General features: G+C 36.8%; 1 protein-coding gene across 1 annotated transcript; it reads left to right on the forward strand.

Annotated features, from left to right (window-relative positions):
* Positions 1 to 3,983: 3,983 nt before the first annotated feature.
* LOC143458630 (uncharacterized) lies at positions 3,984 to 19,031 on the forward strand. Its single transcript, XM_076955445.1, has 8 exons — positions 3,984 to 4,103; positions 5,636 to 5,750; positions 6,961 to 7,023; positions 9,010 to 10,323; positions 12,096 to 12,239; positions 14,836 to 14,964; positions 16,657 to 16,925; positions 17,840 to 19,031. The coding sequence occupies exons 1-8, from the start codon at positions 4,101 to 4,103 to the stop codon at positions 18,077 to 18,079; spliced, it is 2,277 nt and encodes a 758-aa protein (XP_076811560.1). The 5' UTR covers positions 3,984 to 4,100; the 3' UTR covers positions 18,080 to 19,031.
* Positions 19,032 to 20,865: the final 1,834 nt, after the last annotated feature.

Raw genomic sequence — 20,865 nt, forward strand, 5'->3', positions numbered from 1 at the left:
CACTAAACCACATGTTTCAACATAACCTGATGTCAGCTGGTGGCAGCAGTGAGTCAAAACCAATGATTTCCAGCGAGAAGAAGAAATCTGTTCCTCTATATAAGCTAGATGAGTTGATGTGACGTCATGCTAATCTTTTAAGTTAAACTTAACGGTTTGCTTTCGAGCAAGTCTTATATAATGTGACGGTTACGTCACGAGTTATGAGTTGTTGGTTGTTACTTTTCTCACTCACTTGTTAAGACTGCGCAATGACGTCAGATAAATTACAATGTTTGAACTGGTGTGGCCTATACATACACTTGTGTTGTATGCAAGCCTCTTATTATGTGATTGATTTAATACTTCACACAAGTAATACGCTAACGAACGAAATATAATTTGTCATAGTGACAACTAAAATGAAAACAGCAGAGTTGTTCCACTTCAGTGAACACAAAACCACGTGCATAACTTTAACGGTTGTATCTCCTGAACTACTGAAGCAAAAACAATGAAATTGGTCACGAACTTTACAAAGAAAGTTGGTTTGGTAGCCGAGTGGTTTAAACACTGGCCTCGTATTAAAAGCAGCTCATGTTCCGTGATAGACACCTAGTGGTGCAATACAATTGTAATTCCCTTGAGGAAGATATTGACGGTACTTGCTTCTGCTCAGTGGACCTGGTGGACAGTTTTAAATTCAAAACACTTTGAAAATAAAACAATAAAAAGTTTAACGATCGAGACCTGCTCAAAAGCTACCTCGGTAACCAGGGCACGAGCGATGAAGAATTTTCGCCAGATGACTCCGCCAAGTTCTCCCGCGTTTTTCCCACTTTTGTCTTGTTGCTAAGCTACGCGTAGTTCCCAAGACTACGACCACGAAATGCTCTTTTTCTTTTCATTAATTAACGCGTACTTGCTCACCGTTTGACCGTATCCGTTTTCTGCTTTCTTTTGTGGTGTTTCTGCAGCACGAAGACTGAAGTTACTGATGGCAAATAACAAATATGTTGGGGCCGACTCCTTTACTCACCATTTAGAATATGAGAGAGAAAATGGTTACGCTTGAGTTAATTTGAACCTACACAGCGACAAGGTTTTTGGAATTTTTCTCCCTGGAATTTGAACTTTTAAAACTTTTTTGAAGAAAAGATAAAAGATCCTCTCTTTTGTGTGTTATCAGAGCGCATATTGTGCAGGTCTGGTATATATACGAAAATTTAACTTACTAATTATTTTTCTGCCAATGTATTTTCTGTCATGATATAACTTCGCCAGGTTTTCATTCTTAAGAAAAGCAAACTTTCGCTTTTGCCGAAGTCGGTAAAATCTTGAGACAAATGAACCCTTAAAATAAATGAAATCACAAATCATCTCCAGCCAGGGAAATCCCCGTTTACAAAAGCGGCAATTGATGAAATTTATATCAATTAATTAATTATTCTCTGGAGTTCTAATTAGAATTCAATTTATTAGACAAATTTCTTTTGTGATTTTATGCCCGCAAATGTTATGTTGGGGTTACCATATTTTAATCACCCAAATGTTAGGAGGACACGTAATGCCACCAAACGCTTACTCAGTGTCTAGTGGCGTATTTAAGATTGGGTTGAGGACAGAGAGACAAATGTTTGTTGACACAATACCTGAACCACCAGCATTTACGTCTCAAAAGGAATTTCGTTTTCATATTTAAAGAACAATAGCGGCAATTTCTGGTGTACAATTTAGAAACGCTGTTTATCTGCTTATTATATGATTTCGTAGATGACAGCTGATAAGGGGTCGCAAACAAGATATTTCGATAAATGAAAATTAATGAAGACTTGGAAACGCCTACACGGTGCCACAAAAACAATTGGTTCATGAGAGGGGCCACGGCCTTCCCTTAATTCGCTGGTGCACTTGTGGCATTAATTGTCTGAAATGTATGACATTGATTAACTTCCCATGCAAGTTAAATAACATTGGCATTTTAATTAAAAAAAAACTTAGTGCTTGTTTTTTGTCGGCTGCATTCCTAAATTCAGATTGATGGAATAAGTCTTGATAAAATTTAGAAAATCTCCGCAATAATACAAGGAATGTCTGATTAAATTTAAGAACTAATTAGCTTCCAATGGACCATGATAGCCGAGCCAACCTTTTATTCTTCAGTACAAGAAAACCAGGAAACACTACAAGATTACACCATTACTACACTACAACCACTACAAGAAAACCAGGAACAGCACGTATGCAGATAAACAACAGTTTTCTGATTTCTGAAAATAAGGTTAAATTGCGATGATTGTAACTTCCAACATGGCAAAATCTTCTATAACTGCAGTGGTAATTGAAAAAGATAAGACATTTGGGGTCTAATATACAAGTGCACAACCACAGGATGCCTTTGTATACTAGACCCCAGCTACTCAAATAGTGACGTCATCTGGTTGTGCACTTGTATATTAGACCCGACATTTGTTCTGCTCTGTGTTTCAAAACTAATGTATCAAGCAAACATCGTACTCTTTGAACAATTGTAACAAAGCGTTTGTGACAACACAATGCAACATTTCTGATCATGCAACATGCTGGGTGCCACTAAACCCATTGTCTTGGTGCCAACAGAGGTTTAAACTTTCAGAATGCTTTCCAAGTTCCATATATTTACAGCAGTATATCTAAAAAACACAACGTGCATTTACATTTATTGGTGCTGCCAATTCAAATTAAAACGACAAGAATAAAAATGTTATCGTCAAAAAAATACACTTTGTGATTTTAATGCTTCCTCAGAAGACAATTCAATTGTCATGTAAAAGAGAACAAATCCTCCAAAAGGCGCACGTATGGCAACCCTATGTTACGTCATGTTATGTTGAGAGAGAAGCAAGCGTCGTTCGTGCCTTGCTCAAGGGCACTACAGTAGCATTGCTGTTGGAAGTTGAACCCGAGGCACATTATTGCAAGTATAGCACTCTAACCATTCTATGTCACCGAGGATAAAGAACTTGGGTCTTGGATGGTCTGTAGTTGTGCACTTCTGCACTAGATCCAAAAACTCATTATCGTAGCTTTATTGCAAATAGAACCATGGAAAAGCGTATACATGAAATACACAGAATCTCTGCAAGCCAAGGCCAACTGCAGCAGAGAAGAACCGAAATGATGACGCAATGACATTTTGAGACCCAAGTATTTTTAGAATAATTTGTTTTCTATGACTGATGTTATTCATTTTACATTTTCTTTAACATTTCTGTGAAAAACAAGTTACTATGTTGGGAAATAGAAGATTTACTGATGAGCTCTTTATCTTATTTTGAGTTTAATCATCATCATAATGACACTCTTGTGATGTCATATTATTAAATGCTTGAGTAAACAATTATGAAAAGGTTATTTGTGAAAAGCTCATATTTCTAGTATCACACTATAGGCTACATTTGTAGCATTTGCTGATTCAGGAATTGGCAAAATCAATATTAAGGATAACAAACATATGAATTTTTATGTTGTTAGCTGCAAGTATTAAACTTTCGAAGTTATATTTATGACAGTAAAGTCCATAATGCTAAGCAAACTTAGTGATTTTAGGTTGGTCCAAGCAAACCTGTACACTTTGGAGGCTCCACTTTATTATTTTGTTATTTGGTTGATTTTGTGATTTTTCAATCAGAGAAATCATAAATGTCCATCATTGCTGAGCATTCTTATACAATTCACAGTATATTGGCCAAAGCGTTCACCATTAATATGAATGGTTAGAGCGCTGGACTTGCAATAATGTGGCCCACCTTCGACACCCAATGATTGTAATGTCCTTGGGCAAGGCATTAATGGCACTTACTGTTGTTCAGTGAACCTGATGAACCATTTCAACTTTGGACAATACCAACAAATAATAAATGTGTGACAATCATAACTTGCACAAAAGTTTGTTCAGTCCAAGGATAAAGATTATGATACCATACTGTTTGCTGTTTGCTTACGCATGTTTGTAATTTTGTTCAGGTGCTTGTAAAATGTAAAAACCAAATTTGGTTAAATATTTGCCACCGATTTGTGCTAAAAAGGGATAAATTTAAACCCATCAAAAAGCTGATAAATATGTCAAGAAAACTAGTGAAATGGTAAGTTACTTTAAACCTAAGTAACATATTACTAAACCTTAAGCACATAGGCAATAACTTACAACTAATTATAAAATGAAGCATGTTCACAAATTTTGTGCGTGGTCGTAATTAGTAAATGTTAAAGTGAGACAGGCAGATAAACAAATAAATACGATGCATCATTGGACATTGACCAAGTTTGAGTGATAATAATTTACCGATCTCACATTTGTACAGAACTTTGGGTCACGCACCTTAAAACTAGGCTTTTTGGCCGACAAACTTTTTCAGTTTGTTGTGATATAATGATATGAATAACTAACGCCCAATAAATAACTTGGATTAAAGTACACAATCCTAGTAGCGGAATGTATGGTACCACGCATAACACTGTCAGAGTTACTGTTACAATTTGGTTTAAACTATAACATTTTACATCACTAATATTGGTGATGCATTTTTATGAAACACATTCAAAATATCAAAAGTTAATTGTCAACATATATCGTCAATATTTTTGACCAAACTAATGGTAATGGTTAGTTAATAAAAGGTACCTGGTACAAGGCTACTTTGCGGTATACAAATATTTCAACACATTAAACCAGCTTTTATTACAGATAAGAAATCTCAAAATTATCCTCAAAGCAAATAAGTTTCCACCCACAGTCGTTGTTCTAGTTATTGATTGATATTTTGTGTAAACGTTTCCTCAAACACTGGATTTATAATGCAATGAAAGCTGGTAAAAGACAAACGACCACTGGGTTAATTATGATCTTGTGTAATGATTAACCAACATTATGAGGACCTATAAATCGAATTCGGTTCCATATTTCGAAAGGAATTTTGTGTATGAAAAGTTTGAGCTTTGCTACACCTAGTTGTAACGTTGTTCCTCAGATGAAATATGAATTTGCAAAATGTTCTAAATTTTATAAATGAAAGTGTTTTATTAAAAATAATGGATTTAATTTCAGTGGAAATTCGGTAACTCAACATTGCTTGATGTTAAATTCTGAATAACTCGAAATAAGTTTGTAGATCGTAAAGAATCGCTTATAATGAAATTGCATGTTAACAACAATATCTCAAACTCATTGAGATAGGTATATAGTTATTATATATTTATATATATAGTATAGTATAGGTAGTTATCGTTATATATATAGTTTACTTATAAATTAAAACAGTTTCGTTGAAATTAAACTCAACTTTGCTTGATGCTAAAGTTTAACTAAGTGGAATTAAGTGATTGGCGAAATAACTTGGCGTTATGAACAGGTTTTATTGACAAACCTGTCAATCAAATGAAATCAAATCGACGCAGATTTACTGATTTTTAAATAGACTGGGTCACTACCAGTATCCTCCAGTCTGAAACTTGTTACCACTTTTGCTAATCACGCATAACTTTCAAAGTAATTTAACCGGTCTCTGTAACTTACAGTTATCAAGTGGTTATATTTCATGCAAATTATACCTTTAAAGGTCAATATGTTTATGTTGATAGTATCTAGCAATCTTTAACTGATATTTTGTTTCTACAGAGCAAACTTTTTAAGATATCAAATAAAGCTGTGAAAAGTGTCATGGCAGAGCAAAGCACAAGCTCAAATGTAAATATTACTGATGCTGTTTTGAACCAATCACCAGTTATAAAAAGTAGGTTATATAAAAAGTAGTACAAAGTATAGATCAGTGGTTCTTAAACTCGGGGGCGCTCCTCTTGGGGGGCGTGTAACATTCATAAGGGGAGCGCGAGAGATGACAAACTGTCTATTATTATATGAGCTATGTCTAAACATGCTTTCTTGACTTTCGCTATAGGTTTATTTTTACTAAAATTTTAAAGTGTGTCACGATGGCAATTGTATTTTTGAAATTTGATTCTGAAATACGTCAATTGTTACGTCATAATATTTGGCGTCTTTCCGCGTTGAAGCGTATTGTTTTCCTTTACTCATTCATGCAATCCTAGCCCGACTAACTGTTCTCTTTTAGCGCGACCTGTTTTTCTCACAACGGGGGGCGGTGTAACAAGAAAAACTTTTACAAATGTATCACTTGTAGAAATACTTAATTTACACTAAATGCATTTTCTTTAGTTTTACAATAATGATGTATACAGGAAACCAGATGTTTTTGCTACTAACCTGTAAATATCCGATCAATTTATGACGTATAGTTTTCGAGTCATTAACGATTGAAAATTTGTGTGCAGTGTCGGCCACACATAATATAGTAATGTCGCGCACACGGCTTAAATACAATAAAACCAACGTCAGCCAATATTAAAACCATAAAATGAGGTAAAACTTAAATTTAGTATTGATTTAATAACCAGATATTTTAGTAATTAAGCTAATTGTATTGAGTGGAAAAAAGAGAAAGTATGACCAAAATTATCTGACGTATGGCTGTATAGATACCACAGTGAACGAAAAAGTCGTACCGCAATGCGTGATATGCTTAGAAAAGCTAAGCAACGACGTTTTGAGACCAAGTCGTTTGCAGCGTCATCTTCATGAATATAAAGACAAAACCTAGGAACAAACTTGACTGTGCAGCCGACCTAAGATGTGCATTATCTTCCACATAGCCTCGAATTAAACGTTTGGTTTCCCAAAAAAACAACTACATCCTTCTCATTAATGAAAGTTAATTGAAAATAAATTGCTGTTTTGTTTAATGCTTTTTTATTTTGCAATGAGGTGGGGCGCGAAATTTTTAGGTACCGTCAAGGGGGGCGTGTGCCAAAAAGTTTAAGAACCCCTGGTATAGATAAAGTATATAATCTTATATCCGTATATGTTTGGTTGGTTTATATTTTTGCTGGTAACACAACAATAGATGTTAAATTATTTATTTCCAGACGCTGAGAATGTCACCATCAACTACACGCAACCACCCAGCACAAGCTCATCTGATGAAGATGGTGAGTGATCACTTCTCATTAAATTGAAATTTAAATATCATGAAATAATAATTATAATAAAGATTTCAAACATCTCATTGTTACGAGGAAAAAATGTTAAATGCAAGTTGTGTTATCATTTAACGTCTGATGTCATAATGATGTCATGGTGTGTGGCGACAAGTTGCTCTGCTTGCAATGCAGAAGCAGTTTGCCCATCAGGTGGTAAATATCAAATTGAGGCGTGTTGGTCATAGCAAGCATCGGGTGGTGATTACTTTGAACGTAGAATGTGAAACCCGATACCGTATGTTTCGTTAGATGTCAGTGTTAGGCTGCATTGTATCTTTCCTTGCACTGATAACCACTGATATCCTTCAATTAATTAATTAATTATCAATCTATTTTAATCAAATATTTGTCACTGTGTTCTTCATTTACTTCACCAATCCTGGCTGTACAATAAATTTAATGTGCTTTTGGAATCTGTAAAATTGTGGGAATGAAAATCTCTTCTTTAACAACTGAAAATGCTTAAGTTTTAATTGTAAGTAAATTTGAAACTGTAAAACCCACCAGTCGTTAGCAACGGCTGGGGCTCTCGACAGATTGTACGGGACCTAAGTCACCACGATTGAATAACGTGTTCCCGAATTTCACTTTAACAAGCCGAGCCAATTGAACTCAGGTCCACTTCGGAAACAAAACTGAGCAATCACATTTGCGTCAATAATTAGCGGAGGCAGCGCCGTTTAAACAATTTAAAAAGCGCAAAACACATACATAGTGTACATGAGAACGGGGAGAATAGAATTTTACCCAAAGCAGTGATTTACCCGTTTTTACAAGTTCACCAATGAACCTTACTGTATTTATTTGAGTATATCCCGCACTGGTGTATAACCCACAACCATTGTTTAGCTAATAAAATTCTATGTGGTGTATAGCCATCATGTGCTTCTGTGCGTTGCATTATCCTCTATTCTCTTTATGTCTCGTTTCTTCGTCATCACTGCATCAGGACAACTAACAATTGTTTGACGTAACGTGTAGACTGTGGTTGTAGCGGATGATTACGCTGCTCACTGGCCGTTACCTATTAGCACGCTCTCGGTTACAAATGAACCATCATGCTCTGGTTGTAATGTTGAGTGAACGACTAAACTTTGGCCACGAATTTAACACATGATTAGTAAAACAAGAAAGATGCTGTTGCTATCTATTTGCTGGCAGCGATGACAATAAGAGATAATAATGATGATAATAACTATTGACACAAAAGATCAACCTTATATAGACTGTATCATATATCTGCTCACTGCATATCTAATACCTGCTCACTCCCACACGACAAAATCAAAGAAAACAAAGCGAAGTGCATCTGCAGCATTTATCTCAAAGTTTTTTCGGTTATCTCAGTAGAAACTGAGTTTTGAAGTTATGTTTTATATTTTATTTGCTTGTGCTTATTTTATTTGCTGGCAACGCAACAGGATTCGAGAGGCATCGACGACAAGTCTTGTGCCAAAATAAAAACCTTGCTTAGTTAGTGTCGGTATATAACCTGTGCCCACCTTTTTATGGACACGTTTTTCAAATTATGTGGCTATAGCTCAAACAATTTGGTAAATTAAATGTGCGTGACGTTGCAAGTATTAATTTGGGTTTGTATGACAAGGCAATATATTTCGTATTTAATCTACTTTGAAGCTACTACATGTTGCCTGAATAAAACCTAATGCTTGTTATCAACTAGAATTTGATCTTTACCATCTTCTTGTCATGCATCATAATTTCCTTTATGATGTAATAATATTCTCCAAGTTTTAGGTATAAATTAATTATGTCATTGCTGAATACTTTTGAAAATTCTTCCACCAGTATAATTAAGTAACTTTCCTATTTAAGTTTAAGTCATTTATTTCAACATTTGCATTTCAATATTTATTTCACACTTTTACCGCAAAATGTGCCGTAATTTTAACCAGTCTTGTTTATATTTTGCAGAGCGGAATTCCATGAGAAAATTGATGAAGTTGTGCATCAGTTACCTTGAGATAGAAGGAAAGTTACGTTTTCAAGGTGTCAGTGCTAAAGAAGAAATTCCAGTCGTCCATCCAATAATTCACGAGATCAATTGCTATGGCAAAGATACAATTCCTGTTGATGAAAGATACAATCCAAAAGGTCCGAACGAACTGTTCAAAAATAAGATCAAAACAGAAGTTCGTTTCCAAGATCTGTTGGATCAAAAAGGTAAATTAATCAGCATTGTTGCCAGCGCTGGTTCTGGAAAGACCGTCTTCAGCCTGAGGCTGGCAAAAGCTTTTTCCCTGCTTAAGCGACTCTGTATCCACCTGAAGTTGATGGATGCCAATTATGAACAACCATTGACTCTTAGACAGTTATTGCTTGACAATATGTTTCCAGGACATAGTGAGAAGTTTTACACAGCTTGCTTCTCCTGGATGCAGAAGAATGCCGACAAGATTGTGCTGATCCTGGATGGACTGGATCAAGCGCAATATTCCTTGGAGGAAATTTCACCAAAAATAAATTACAATGCCTGTGTCCCTGTCAAAGACCTGGTTTTTAACTTGTGTAGAAAACATTTCTTCTCCAACAGTCTCCTCATCATCACATCCAGGCCACATTCAGTGCTCTACCTCTCTGAACCAGCAAGACCCCAGGTCACTTATGCTCTGGGTGATCTCAGTCTTGAGGACACAAAGGAGTTGTTTCTTGCCTTTGCTGATGAAGATCTCTGGAGGAAGATAAATTCAAATTCAAGTCAAATGCTGTCAATGTATAGAAATCCTTTGATGCTCCAGATGATCATTTCCAGCAAAATCCATCCATCAGAGGACATTGGTGATGCTTCCACCCCTACAAGGCTGTTTGCAACAGTGATGGAAAACCTAAAAGGTAGTCGAAATATACGATTTGCAAAAACCATGGATGAGTTGGTCTTGAAGCTGCAGGTTCTTGCGTTTGCTGCAACAAACAACCATAAAGTTATTCTTACTGATAAGCAGCTGAAAGATGCAGAAATTGACCCAACAACTGTTCATGATATTATTGTGCAACTTCACGCACCCAAACGCTCGGTGAACTGCAACCTTTTTGAAGGCAGCCCTACGAAGTTCTACTTTTGCCATCAAACCTTTCAGGAACATCTCACAGCATCCTATGTTGTTTACGGAATGCCACTGGAGGAGTTTCAAGATTTTGTAGAAACATCACTGTTTCAAGAGCATTGGACAGTAGTCCGAAGATTCGTCTGTGGCCTGCTGTTTGATTTGGAGTCGAAAGCTGTTTCAGGTAATTATGAGTTATATTTTACCACGATACACAACAAATGAAAGCAGTGATTAAGTACCGTGCTTGTATTTGTCACATTTTGTCTTGCCACCTAATACACAACAATCAAAGCAGTGATTATCTAGCAGCAATTGTATTTATGCCTTGTTTGTCATTCACTTCATTGAAAGTGACCAATTGCTTCTATTGTTGATATTTGTTGTGTTTATTTTCCTTTCGACATCTTTTGTGCATCTGTTTGTTATTTTCTAATTACCTGTCATGCCATGCACACTGCACAGTATGGCACTGCCATATTCCACCTTAACCGGGAAAGTTTCTTCAAAGATTGTGATGTTTCACTTGTTTGGTATTTTTGTTGTGGTGTTTGCTCATTTGCTTCTGATTGTTTTTGTTATTTTAGTTTAACTTCTTTGAACTTTGAGCTACTGTAGTTCCTACCACGTCATTACAACTGCAAAACTGACATCATATTTGTGATTTGTTTTTTATTTCTTCTAATGTTATTTTTTATGTCTCGTGACACATATTTTTTGCTTTACATGAAACTTGTGCAATAATATTTCGCAATGACCTGTTAATTAGAGTTTTGTTGACTCCAATGTGTCACGTTTTATGCTCTCTATGGTTTAGTACCATGCATGGGAATTTTGTGCTAGATCCATATTTCACATAGAACAACAAAAACATAAACATATGATAAAGTTAATACAAGTTATGTTTAGTAAGCTGTGTTCTATTATTACATTTGTGTGGACAGTTTCCTTCCATTTTTGTTATTGTTTAACTCACCATGTCCATGAACTAAAGCAGTGTTTCCAACCGGGCTGCCATGAAAGTGGTAGGGGGCATCGTGAGATTGTGAACAATACCTAAGAAATGCGTTGTATTTTTTAATCACAAACAATATTGTTTTGAAAGCTTCAAAGTAGATCATTTTCATATCACCGGTAACCGGTTTTGCAGTAGCTGCGTGTACTATATTCCGTATTTACTCCATTGTAAACAACCCTTGTTTGTAAGCCGCGCAACATAAGTGGTATCTGTGATTATGTTGAATTTCTCCTCTCCCACTCCTTCTGCTCCTCTCCCACTTCTCCTCCTCTTCCACTCCCGATAAAAAAGAAACAAAAGTTGCCCCGCCAACAGAGCAGCATCGTATCACGCACTGATCACGCGCTTACTGCATGCAGCACCAATAAACGGAGTTTACGACGTCTGGCACGCAACCAGAAGAAAATGTAAGCTGCCATCGATTGTAAACCGCACAAATGTTGATAAAAGATACTTTGTTCCGCGGCTTACAATCAAGTAAATACGATAAAACAGCGCATGTATTATTCCCCTCTATCTTATGCTTCTCACTCTTTTCAACTTTGTCGCATTATTAAGTGTGTGCTGTGTTATGAGAAATGTGCAATTTATGCGATGTTGTGCTGGTAATTCACTGTCGTTTTGACATTTTGTCAATTATTTTATGGATGCTTAACTTTATGTCACACTCATAATATAATTTTTTAACAACCCACATTTTTCTGTACATGTTGGGCTCTGAACAGATTAGTTATTAAACTATGAGTTGATATTAATGTCATTGTACGACTAAATTTTGTAAAGCTTTTTCTTTCCATACCATGTTGCATGTGGTGCCCATGGTTGTGGCTTTGTTTTATTGCTGTATCAGTTTTATTTAAAAATAACAGCAGTATGGCCGCCAATGATAGTTTGCAACGAGTGGGTTTAAGTTGACTGATTTTAAGATTTATTTTCAGGAATTCTTCAAATGAAAAAGGAAATTTTGAAGAAACATCTCATCCAGCAGCTGGCAGTGAATTCAGAGAAGCTTATGAAACAACATAAAAAAGAAAAACATATTTGGAACATATCAGTGGAACAACATATTTTTGCTTTCCGAGGTAAATTAAATCAGTTTTTAACAAGGTGAAAAAATGTGCTGTAATGATTTGTGTTTAAAAAAGGTGATACTGTGATTTGTGTATAAAGTGCAGACACCTTGTTACCAAGTATTCGTCGAGGATAGAGATGTATCGATGCCGGGGTTTTACCGATGTTATTGATCCCGATGTATCGGCCCTTCTCAACATCGGCATCGGTCGATGTTTGTGACTTTTCACAAAAGCAACATTTATTGCGATGTGGTATTTTTCTTGCGCGCTGCGTCATGTAATATAAGATGTTTATGTTTTCCAAACCAAACAGCTAACTTGCCACTTTTTCGGTTGTAAACCCGTATTTATACGCACGCGCACAGCGTTTTGTGAAGATGTTTTTGGAACCGAAACTTAAAATTCTTTAACGATCTCTCAAAACTTACATTTCTGCAACTGATACAGCAGAAAATTATCGGTCACCGGTTAATTTTTATTTGGTTGCGTTTCTCTTTAACATTTCTTAACGTTCGCCTTAGAAGCAAAACCGAATAAAAACTCTGCAACACAATCCGCTAAAGACACGTGTTTAGAGTGACGGCTACTTTGAGCCTACAGTCTGTGATGTGTAATGTGTCGATTTTGACGAAAATATTTGACCAAAAACAAGATGACGTTTTACGTTTATTCGCCCATCTAAAATGAGACAAAATTTATGTCTCATCAGCCCAATTCTGTTCGTGCGATAAACAGACCACACGTGATCATCTTTAAACAATAAAATTAAGAAATTTTACAGGCGAAGTAATTGTTCAAGTCTGTTGACGTGTTGTTGACAATCATGAGCGTCGACGTACAGATAATTGAGATGATTTTTGGCTGACATTCAACTTCCGTTATTAACGTCGTTGCATTCGTAGCCTGCTTTTATGTTAGTTTTATTACGTTGTGAATACTGATGAAAGTTATTGCAACTACACCATTTGATATCAACATCTTTATACGAAAAGAATGAGATGAATGCTATGGTTTATCATTGACGCTTTGAAGTATCTCACTTGGTTGATTTGTCGACCATGTTTGAAAAAGATCGCTTTAATATAAACAATGCCTCGGCGGAAATGGGGTTAAATTTTTCACCAAACAAAGCGTCTCAGCTGCTCGTGTTGGCAACAAGGCGCTGCATTGTCATTTCGCTGAAGACTTTCAAGAAAAAAGGTTGTGTTTATTTTCTTTTCGACATCTTTTGTGCATCTGTTTGTTATTTTCTAATTACCTGTCATGCCATGCACACTGCACAGTATGGCACTGCCATATTCCACCTTAACCGGGAAAGTTTCTTCAAAGACTGTGAAGTTTCACTTGTTTGGTATTTTTGTTGTGGTGTTTGCTCATTTACTTCTGATTGTTTTTGTTATTTTATTTTAACTTCTTTGAACTTTGAGCTACTGTAGTTCCTACCACGTCGTTACAATTGCAGAAGTGTCATCATAGTTGTATTCTTTTTTATTTCTTCTACTTTTATTTTTTCTGTCTTGTGACATTTTTTTTGTTTTAGATGAAACTTGTGCAATAATATTTCGCAATGACCTGTCAATTAGAGTTTTGTTGACTCCAATGTGTCACGTTTTATGCTCTGTATGATTTAGTACCATGCATGGGAATTTTGTACGAAACTCATATTTCACATAGAACAACACAAACATTAACATATGATAAAGTCTATACCAGTTACGTTTAGTAAGTTGTGTTTTATTATCACATTTGTGTGGACAGTTTCCTTCCATTTTTGTTATTGTTTAACTCACCATGTCCATGAACTAAAGCAGTGTTTCCAACCGGGCTGCCATGAAAGTGGTCAGGGGTGTCCTGAGATTTTGAACAATGCGTGTACTATATTCAGTATTTACTCAATTGTAAGCCGCGCAACATAAGTATCTGTCATTGTCTGTCGTTGGTTGTCTGTCATTGTCTGTCGTTGGTATCTGTCATTGTGTTGAATTTCTCCGCTCCTTGCCCAGTCCTCCTGCTCCCACTCCCGATAAAAAAGAAACAAAAATTGCCTCGCCAACGGAACATCATCTTATCACGCGTTTACTGCATGCGGCATTCTATCGTAAACCGCACAAATGATGATAAAAGATACTTTGTTCCGCGGCTTACAATCGAGTAAATACGATAAAACAGCGCATGTATTATTCCCCTCTATCTTATACTTCTCACTCTTTTCAACTTTGTGGCACTATTAAGTGTGTGCTGTGTTATGAGAATTGTTCAATTTATGCGATGTTGTGCTGGTAATTCACTGTCGTTTTGGCATTTTGTCCATTATTTTATGGATACTTACCTTTATCTCACACTCATAATATAATTATTTTACAACCCACATTTTTCTGTACATGTTGAGCTCTGAACAGATTAGTTATTAAACTACAAGTTAATATCATTGTATGACAAAGCATTGAAAAGCTTTTTCTTTCCATTTCATGTTGCATGTGGTGGCCATGGTTGTGGCTTTGTTTTATTGCTACATCAGTTTTATTTAAAATAACAGCAGTATGGCCGCCAATGATAGTTTGCCACAAGTGTGTTTAAGTTGACTGATTTTATGATTTATTTTCAGGAGATCTTCAAATGAAAAAGGAAATTTTGAAGAAACATCACATCCAGCAGCTGGCAGTCAATTCAGAGAAGCTTATGAAACACCATAAAAAAGGAAAGCTTACGGAACATCATATTTTTGCTTTCCGAGGTAAATTAAATCAGTTTTTAACGAGGTGAAAAAATGTGCTGTGATGTTTTGTGTTTAAAAAAGGTGATACTGTGATTTGTGTATAAAGTGCAGACACCTTGTTACCAAGTATTCGTCGAGGATAGAGATGTATCGATGCCGGGGTTTTACCGATGTTATTGATCCCGATGTATCGGCCCTTCTCAACATCGGCATCGGTCGATGTTTGAGTCAACGTGATATATCGGCATCGGTACATCTCTAGCCGTCTTCATGTCTCCACATGTGTACATAGGCAGCTGATGTCAATACTTTAACACACACTTGGATATAATTTTAGCAAATGTGACAGCAAAGATATGTCACGTCATTATTATGTAGAATATGTTTGTGACATCATAATCCATGTATTGACGTTACTCTTAACCTCCTCTTACGTATCTGGTTATCTGGTGACTTTTTTCGTATTATAATAGAATTCTATAATGCTTCTATGGATATGCAACTTTGTCATCAACCTTTACGTAACCCTTGAAATTGTGATGTAATAATCATAATTTATAGTTTTAATATTTCTGGATTGTTCAGTGTTTAGCCACGTGTGGTTGCAGATTTACGAGACTACATAGCAATGTAGTTTATATTTTTATTTGTTTGATTTCCCGCTGACCACCAAACATATCTGTATCGTCCCACTTTTATAGATATATTATTGTAGCAATTCTAACCCACATAATCGCTTTATAACTACAGTAGACTTCGCTTATAGTGACACCTGAAGGGACCGCGGAAAAAGTGTCACTATAAGCGAAGTGTCACTATATAGACGAAGTTAAGGTAAAATGGCCGCAGATGACTACAGTAGAACTCGCATATAACGGACCAGTCGGGACCAGCGAAATTTGTCCGTAATATGCGATATTCGTTATATACGAGGTATTTTACATTGTTTTCCTCAAAGGGCTAGATGCTATACCAGACGCGAGCCACATGCGGCTCTTCGGCATGTTTTTTGTGGCTCTTCTAGCCGAATCGTAAAATTTCAATAAAATTGCGAACACTACCAAGAGTACTGTTTATGAACGTTTCTCGCTTTTTCTTTTCCTTATTTAGGCCAGCATTGATGACAAATTATTAATTATGCAAATTTAATGATATTTTTCCATTGAGGAATGCAGATATGGAACAATTAAACGACATAAATTATTTATGACGTCATAAGTTCTTATGACTTGGCTCGTCAGTAAAAATTTAACAACCAAAGCGGCTCTCGGGTTCAAATAGTTTGCCTACCCACAGTTTATACAATGACAATCAACCTGGCTTTTGCGGAGAGAACTGAGATCACAACTCACAAGAACAAAAGCCTGGAACTAGCCTAGCAGCCACAGTAGCCTACGCTTTTATTACATCACCATTATGAAGCCTGCTCATAAACCTTTTCTATCATCTTGCTTGCGCATGGATAAAGTATATATTATTGCGTCACAAACTAACGAGTGTCCTTATATGGAAATTTTTGAGCCCAAGGGACGGAAATGTGGTGTCACTGTAAGCAAAGTGTTCTTATACATGAAGTCACTATAGGCGAAGTCATTTCTATGTAAAACCTATGGTTTGCAAACGGGACTTTGCAACAGGTGTCACTATAGGCGAAGTGTCACTATAGCCAAAGTCACTATAGGCGAATTCTACTATATTATGTTTATTTAGGTTATGAAGCACTCACAGACAAACTATTGGACCTGTACGCCTGCGTTGGAGAAGGAAAAGATTCGTCCATTGCAACCAAAGCAGCAGAGTATTTTCCAACAGAAATCCCATTATCGCAGCCGATGAATTCAAACCTGGTCCCTGGGTTCTGCTTCATCATGAAACACGTCACAAAGCAATTGGATGTGCTTGGTCTGAGTTACTGTCGCCTGGATGCGAATTCATTTCACGAGATCGCTTCGGTCATAAAAGAGATGAAACCAGGACAAGTAAGATATTATTGACATCAATTACTTATTGTTGTTTGTTTACATTCCGACTAATTGTTCCCGACCAATCAAAATATTAAATTGCTGACTTGTCCCATGTAAGGTTGGCAAAAGTCATAAGTGCGGTCATGTCTATGAGTCACTTATAAGTTATAACTGAGTCAATCTTTGAAGTATTTTTGATGTCACTGTATATATTCATGCCTTTGCTATTATTACGTCATTGAGATGTTTGTGAAATGGAAAAAATCATGCGTTGTCATCTATTCTGACGTCATATTCACAGCACAATCATTGTTTAACTTCTCCACACATCACACTGTTATGGCGGTAACTGGTTAGTTATTAAAATTAAAATTCGTAAAACTATCGCTTAAAATTGTGAACTTGAAAAGTTTTTCTTCCCAAACTCGATTTAAATCACGCCTTTAACGTTGCTCTGTTTAACTTTAAAAACCGATTACGTCACTAGATTATTCTTACGTCATAAAGAAGCACAAGTATTTAACAACGCAGAGATTTGTCGAAGCCTGTTTGTCAAAATATCAATATCACGAAATATCACATTTCCCTCCCTTTAAGTCAATAACTGGCCCCAGTCACGCAATTGGTGTTTTGATAATTTGGTAACCTGCAACCGGTGAAATATGCGCCACCTTGTGTTTATTTACCTTTTTTATTACTGTAGTGACAACTTATGTAAACTTTAATCATAATTAAGGTATTATTAAAAACAAACATGACGAATCAGCTGCTACTTTGGTCTGTACCACAAATGAAAATTATTTTTCGTAGATTTACCTATATATTACGCACATAGTATGATGTAATAATATAGAATCTGTGCATCAATATGAGTTGAACCGAGATAGACCAAGTTATAGTTGACGTCATCACCAGTATTTCAACTCTAGATTGGAGAGATGGAGATCCATGATAACGATCTGCAACCATCAAACATCGATGACGTCATCGGGTTATTAAGAGTCGTGAGAGATGAGCTGTCGATGTATAGTTGTTTCGTTGGTGACGATGGAAGGAGGCGAGTTGCTAATCAGGATGAAATCAACAAAATCCAAACTGCTCTCAACAAGATTCAAACCGAGCTGGAAGTTGTTGTTGGTGGTGGCCCAACACTTCGCTCACAGAAGTGAATCCGGATGAACGGGACAAACTCCAAGAAGCGCTAAATCAGCAAATTCTTAGGCGGGCCTGATATGAGAAAATGAAGTACTTGACGGGCCGGATTCCTGAATAGATTGGAACGCAGCTTTGTCTTATTAATGTTCATGGTCGAAAATGTTTGCTCATAAATGTATGTAGACCCGAACAGAACAAGTAGATTTATGGCCTTCTTTCTCAGGTTAGCAAACTTGGACTTATTCTGTGACGCAATAGAGGGATTGCGGCAGAATATGGCCGTAGGCCACATTATCATGTAAGACCGGAAAATGTCTGCGGGCTGCTGAAAATCCCGTCGCGGGCTGTATGTTGCCCACCCCTGCGCTAAATGATGCGGAAAACACAAGATCGCTTCATCCTTGCACCACGTTACGCTCGAGATAACTATTGTGATGTCATTGTACAACTTTGCATTTATTTCTTTGTTTTATGTAATTTCTTAACTTAGGCGAAGACATCTTACTTATTATGACGTAGAAAGCAGATATAGTTAAATTGTTCATAACCATTCTGAGAAATTCAAAATTGTATTAAAACTATGAAATTAATTTTGGTCGTTGTTGATGACGTCTCTCATGCATTGAGTAATTCATTTACTCGAGCGCGATTACGAGTGGTCAATGCAGCAATGTCGTGGTCACTTCTACATTTCTTCAAATTGTTTTTAAATTTGAATTTTATGATCGCGATTTCTTATGTAATTGTTGACGCCGTGTTCTGTGCTTTACAACTCCTCTCTATGATTCCAGTTAAAATGTAAATACAATTTACTTTATTACGTCATACAAGCGCATGATGTACAGCATATTTTATTGAGACGAAAAACACAAAGAATTTACAAATCACTGTTCATTCACAAATAACGCATCAAGTGCGCATGTCAACAAAATACAACGGTGTGTAGCAATGTGAGATACAACACGGTCCTTATACATACAAACGTTTATGCGGGTTCGCGTCGAAGGACTTCGCAAATTTTTAACTATTTGGTCGTGGTAGGTCGTGTCCTGATTAAAGGTCCTGGCTCGTCTCGCGTAGAGGGAACGTTCAATCGCAGCAATTATGATTTTTGTGCTGAAAATCTCCTTTTTAAAAATGGTCGCGTTCCTGTGGCGCCAAATTTGTTGTTTAATTACTGTAACCATTAAAATGCTCATGTCGAGAGCTTCACGATTAAGGTTTTCGGGGCGATGCATCTTTATTATTTCTGTTACGTCGTTAAAGGAGATTGCAGATCCCGTGGAAACGGTACATACTCTGGATGCGTAGTGCCGTCTAGCGGCGATTTGTTTTACATTTAAATAAAACATGCGAAGGCGCATCGGGGCCGATCAAGCAGAACCGACATGCGGTGTCTGAAAAATGATGAAAGTTGAACGCATTTGACCTAAAGCTTAGATCGTTCCGGATGATGTCGTGACGTCCGCATAAGCGATACATTAAATATGAAGGATTAGATCAAGGGTGGGCAAATTCAGACCAAGTTCGACCTCCATGGGAAGTGATTGCTTCAGATGAGTCGGATTGAGAGACTGATGTTGATAGCCTGGAGCAAACTGACTCTTCATCATGTCAACTTGTCAGCTCTGTCAGTGGTAGCGATGATACAAGAACTTCAGCGCAAGCGCAGGGGGGTGGACTTACTCCAAACACGGCGGAAATTGAATTGGCTGCTAAAGACGGAACAAAATGGGAATACATCGAATTTTCTTCAGGATCGAGAGTTAGGCTACAAGCTCAGAACGTACTAACAGAAAGTGGGATATGCCAATATGCCTAATGCGATGCCAATCCCAGGTCAGATGGTCCGCTTAGTGTGTTTGAGCTACTTGTCAATAATGCAATGCTTATCCATGTTTAACAATGTACAGAAGCTCATAGAGTGCAAAACAGTGATGAGTGGAAACTAACAGTAAGTAAACTGAAATCTTTCGATTCCTTGCTGTACGTGCGAGGAGCAATATGTGTAAAGAACCGACAATTCGTTGGATTTTGTGATAAAAAATGGGGTGAACTTTTTTTCCAGCAACCACGAGATGAAATCGCATTTGCGAAATCATGAGATTTCTTCGATCTGATTTTCGGAGCACAAGACTGCACCGCTGCAGATTTACACAGTACATGGCCAACAAGCCGGACAAATTCGGTATCAAATTTTGGCGAGGTGTTGGTGTAGATTCTAAATTTTTACTGAATGCCAAATCATATCTTGGCAAAGATGAAGACCACCTACGCAAAGAGTGTCTGAGCTTGTGGTAATGAAGGTGGTGGAACCATACTTGGGAAAAGGAAGAAACGTCACAATGGACAATTGTTTTACCTCGACTCACCTCGCCACGGAGCTCAGCAAATATTTACTCATGATATTTATTTCTCAGCTCACAAAAGCGATGGCTCGTTTGTCCTTCGACGAATCAAAGCAGCTACCGGTGGTGATATCACATCTTGACAAGTTTCTCTACTTTTTCCCCGGATACGATTACTAAGGGATTTTTTTGCTTGTGCTGTAAATTTCATTTCACAACTTTGTCTTTTTTAGCTTTTGTAGAATTTGCTTTTTTGCTTTTATAGTCACTAAACCATATTATTACCTATAATATAAACAATTGAACGTTTTAACGACTTTTTTATGAGCCAAATAGCAAGAATTTTGTAACTTGCTGATAATATGTGAGCGCGATGTATTGCGTGGTTGGCTTTTCCATTGCACATACAACCTCCATCACACCTGAATGTTGCAGCTTGTGTGACCAGAGAT

The sequence above is a fragment of the Clavelina lepadiformis genome, chromosome 5 (genome assembly GCF_947623445.1).
Source record: "Clavelina lepadiformis chromosome 5, kaClaLepa1.1, whole genome shotgun sequence".
Lineage (NCBI taxonomy): Eukaryota > Metazoa > Chordata > Ascidiacea > Aplousobranchia > Clavelinidae > Clavelina > Clavelina lepadiformis.

Bases quoted from the DNA above. Each gene is read 5' to 3' on its own strand.
- LOC143458630 (XM_076955445.1), top strand. The intron at 7,024-9,009 runs GTGAGTGATCAC...TATATTTTGCAG, and splicing joins AAGCTCATCTGATGAAGATG to AGCGGAATTCCATGAGAAAA. The intron at 12,240-14,835 runs GTAAATTAAATC...ATTTATTTTCAG, and splicing joins ACATATTTTTGCTTTCCGAG to GAGATCTTCAAATGAAAAAG.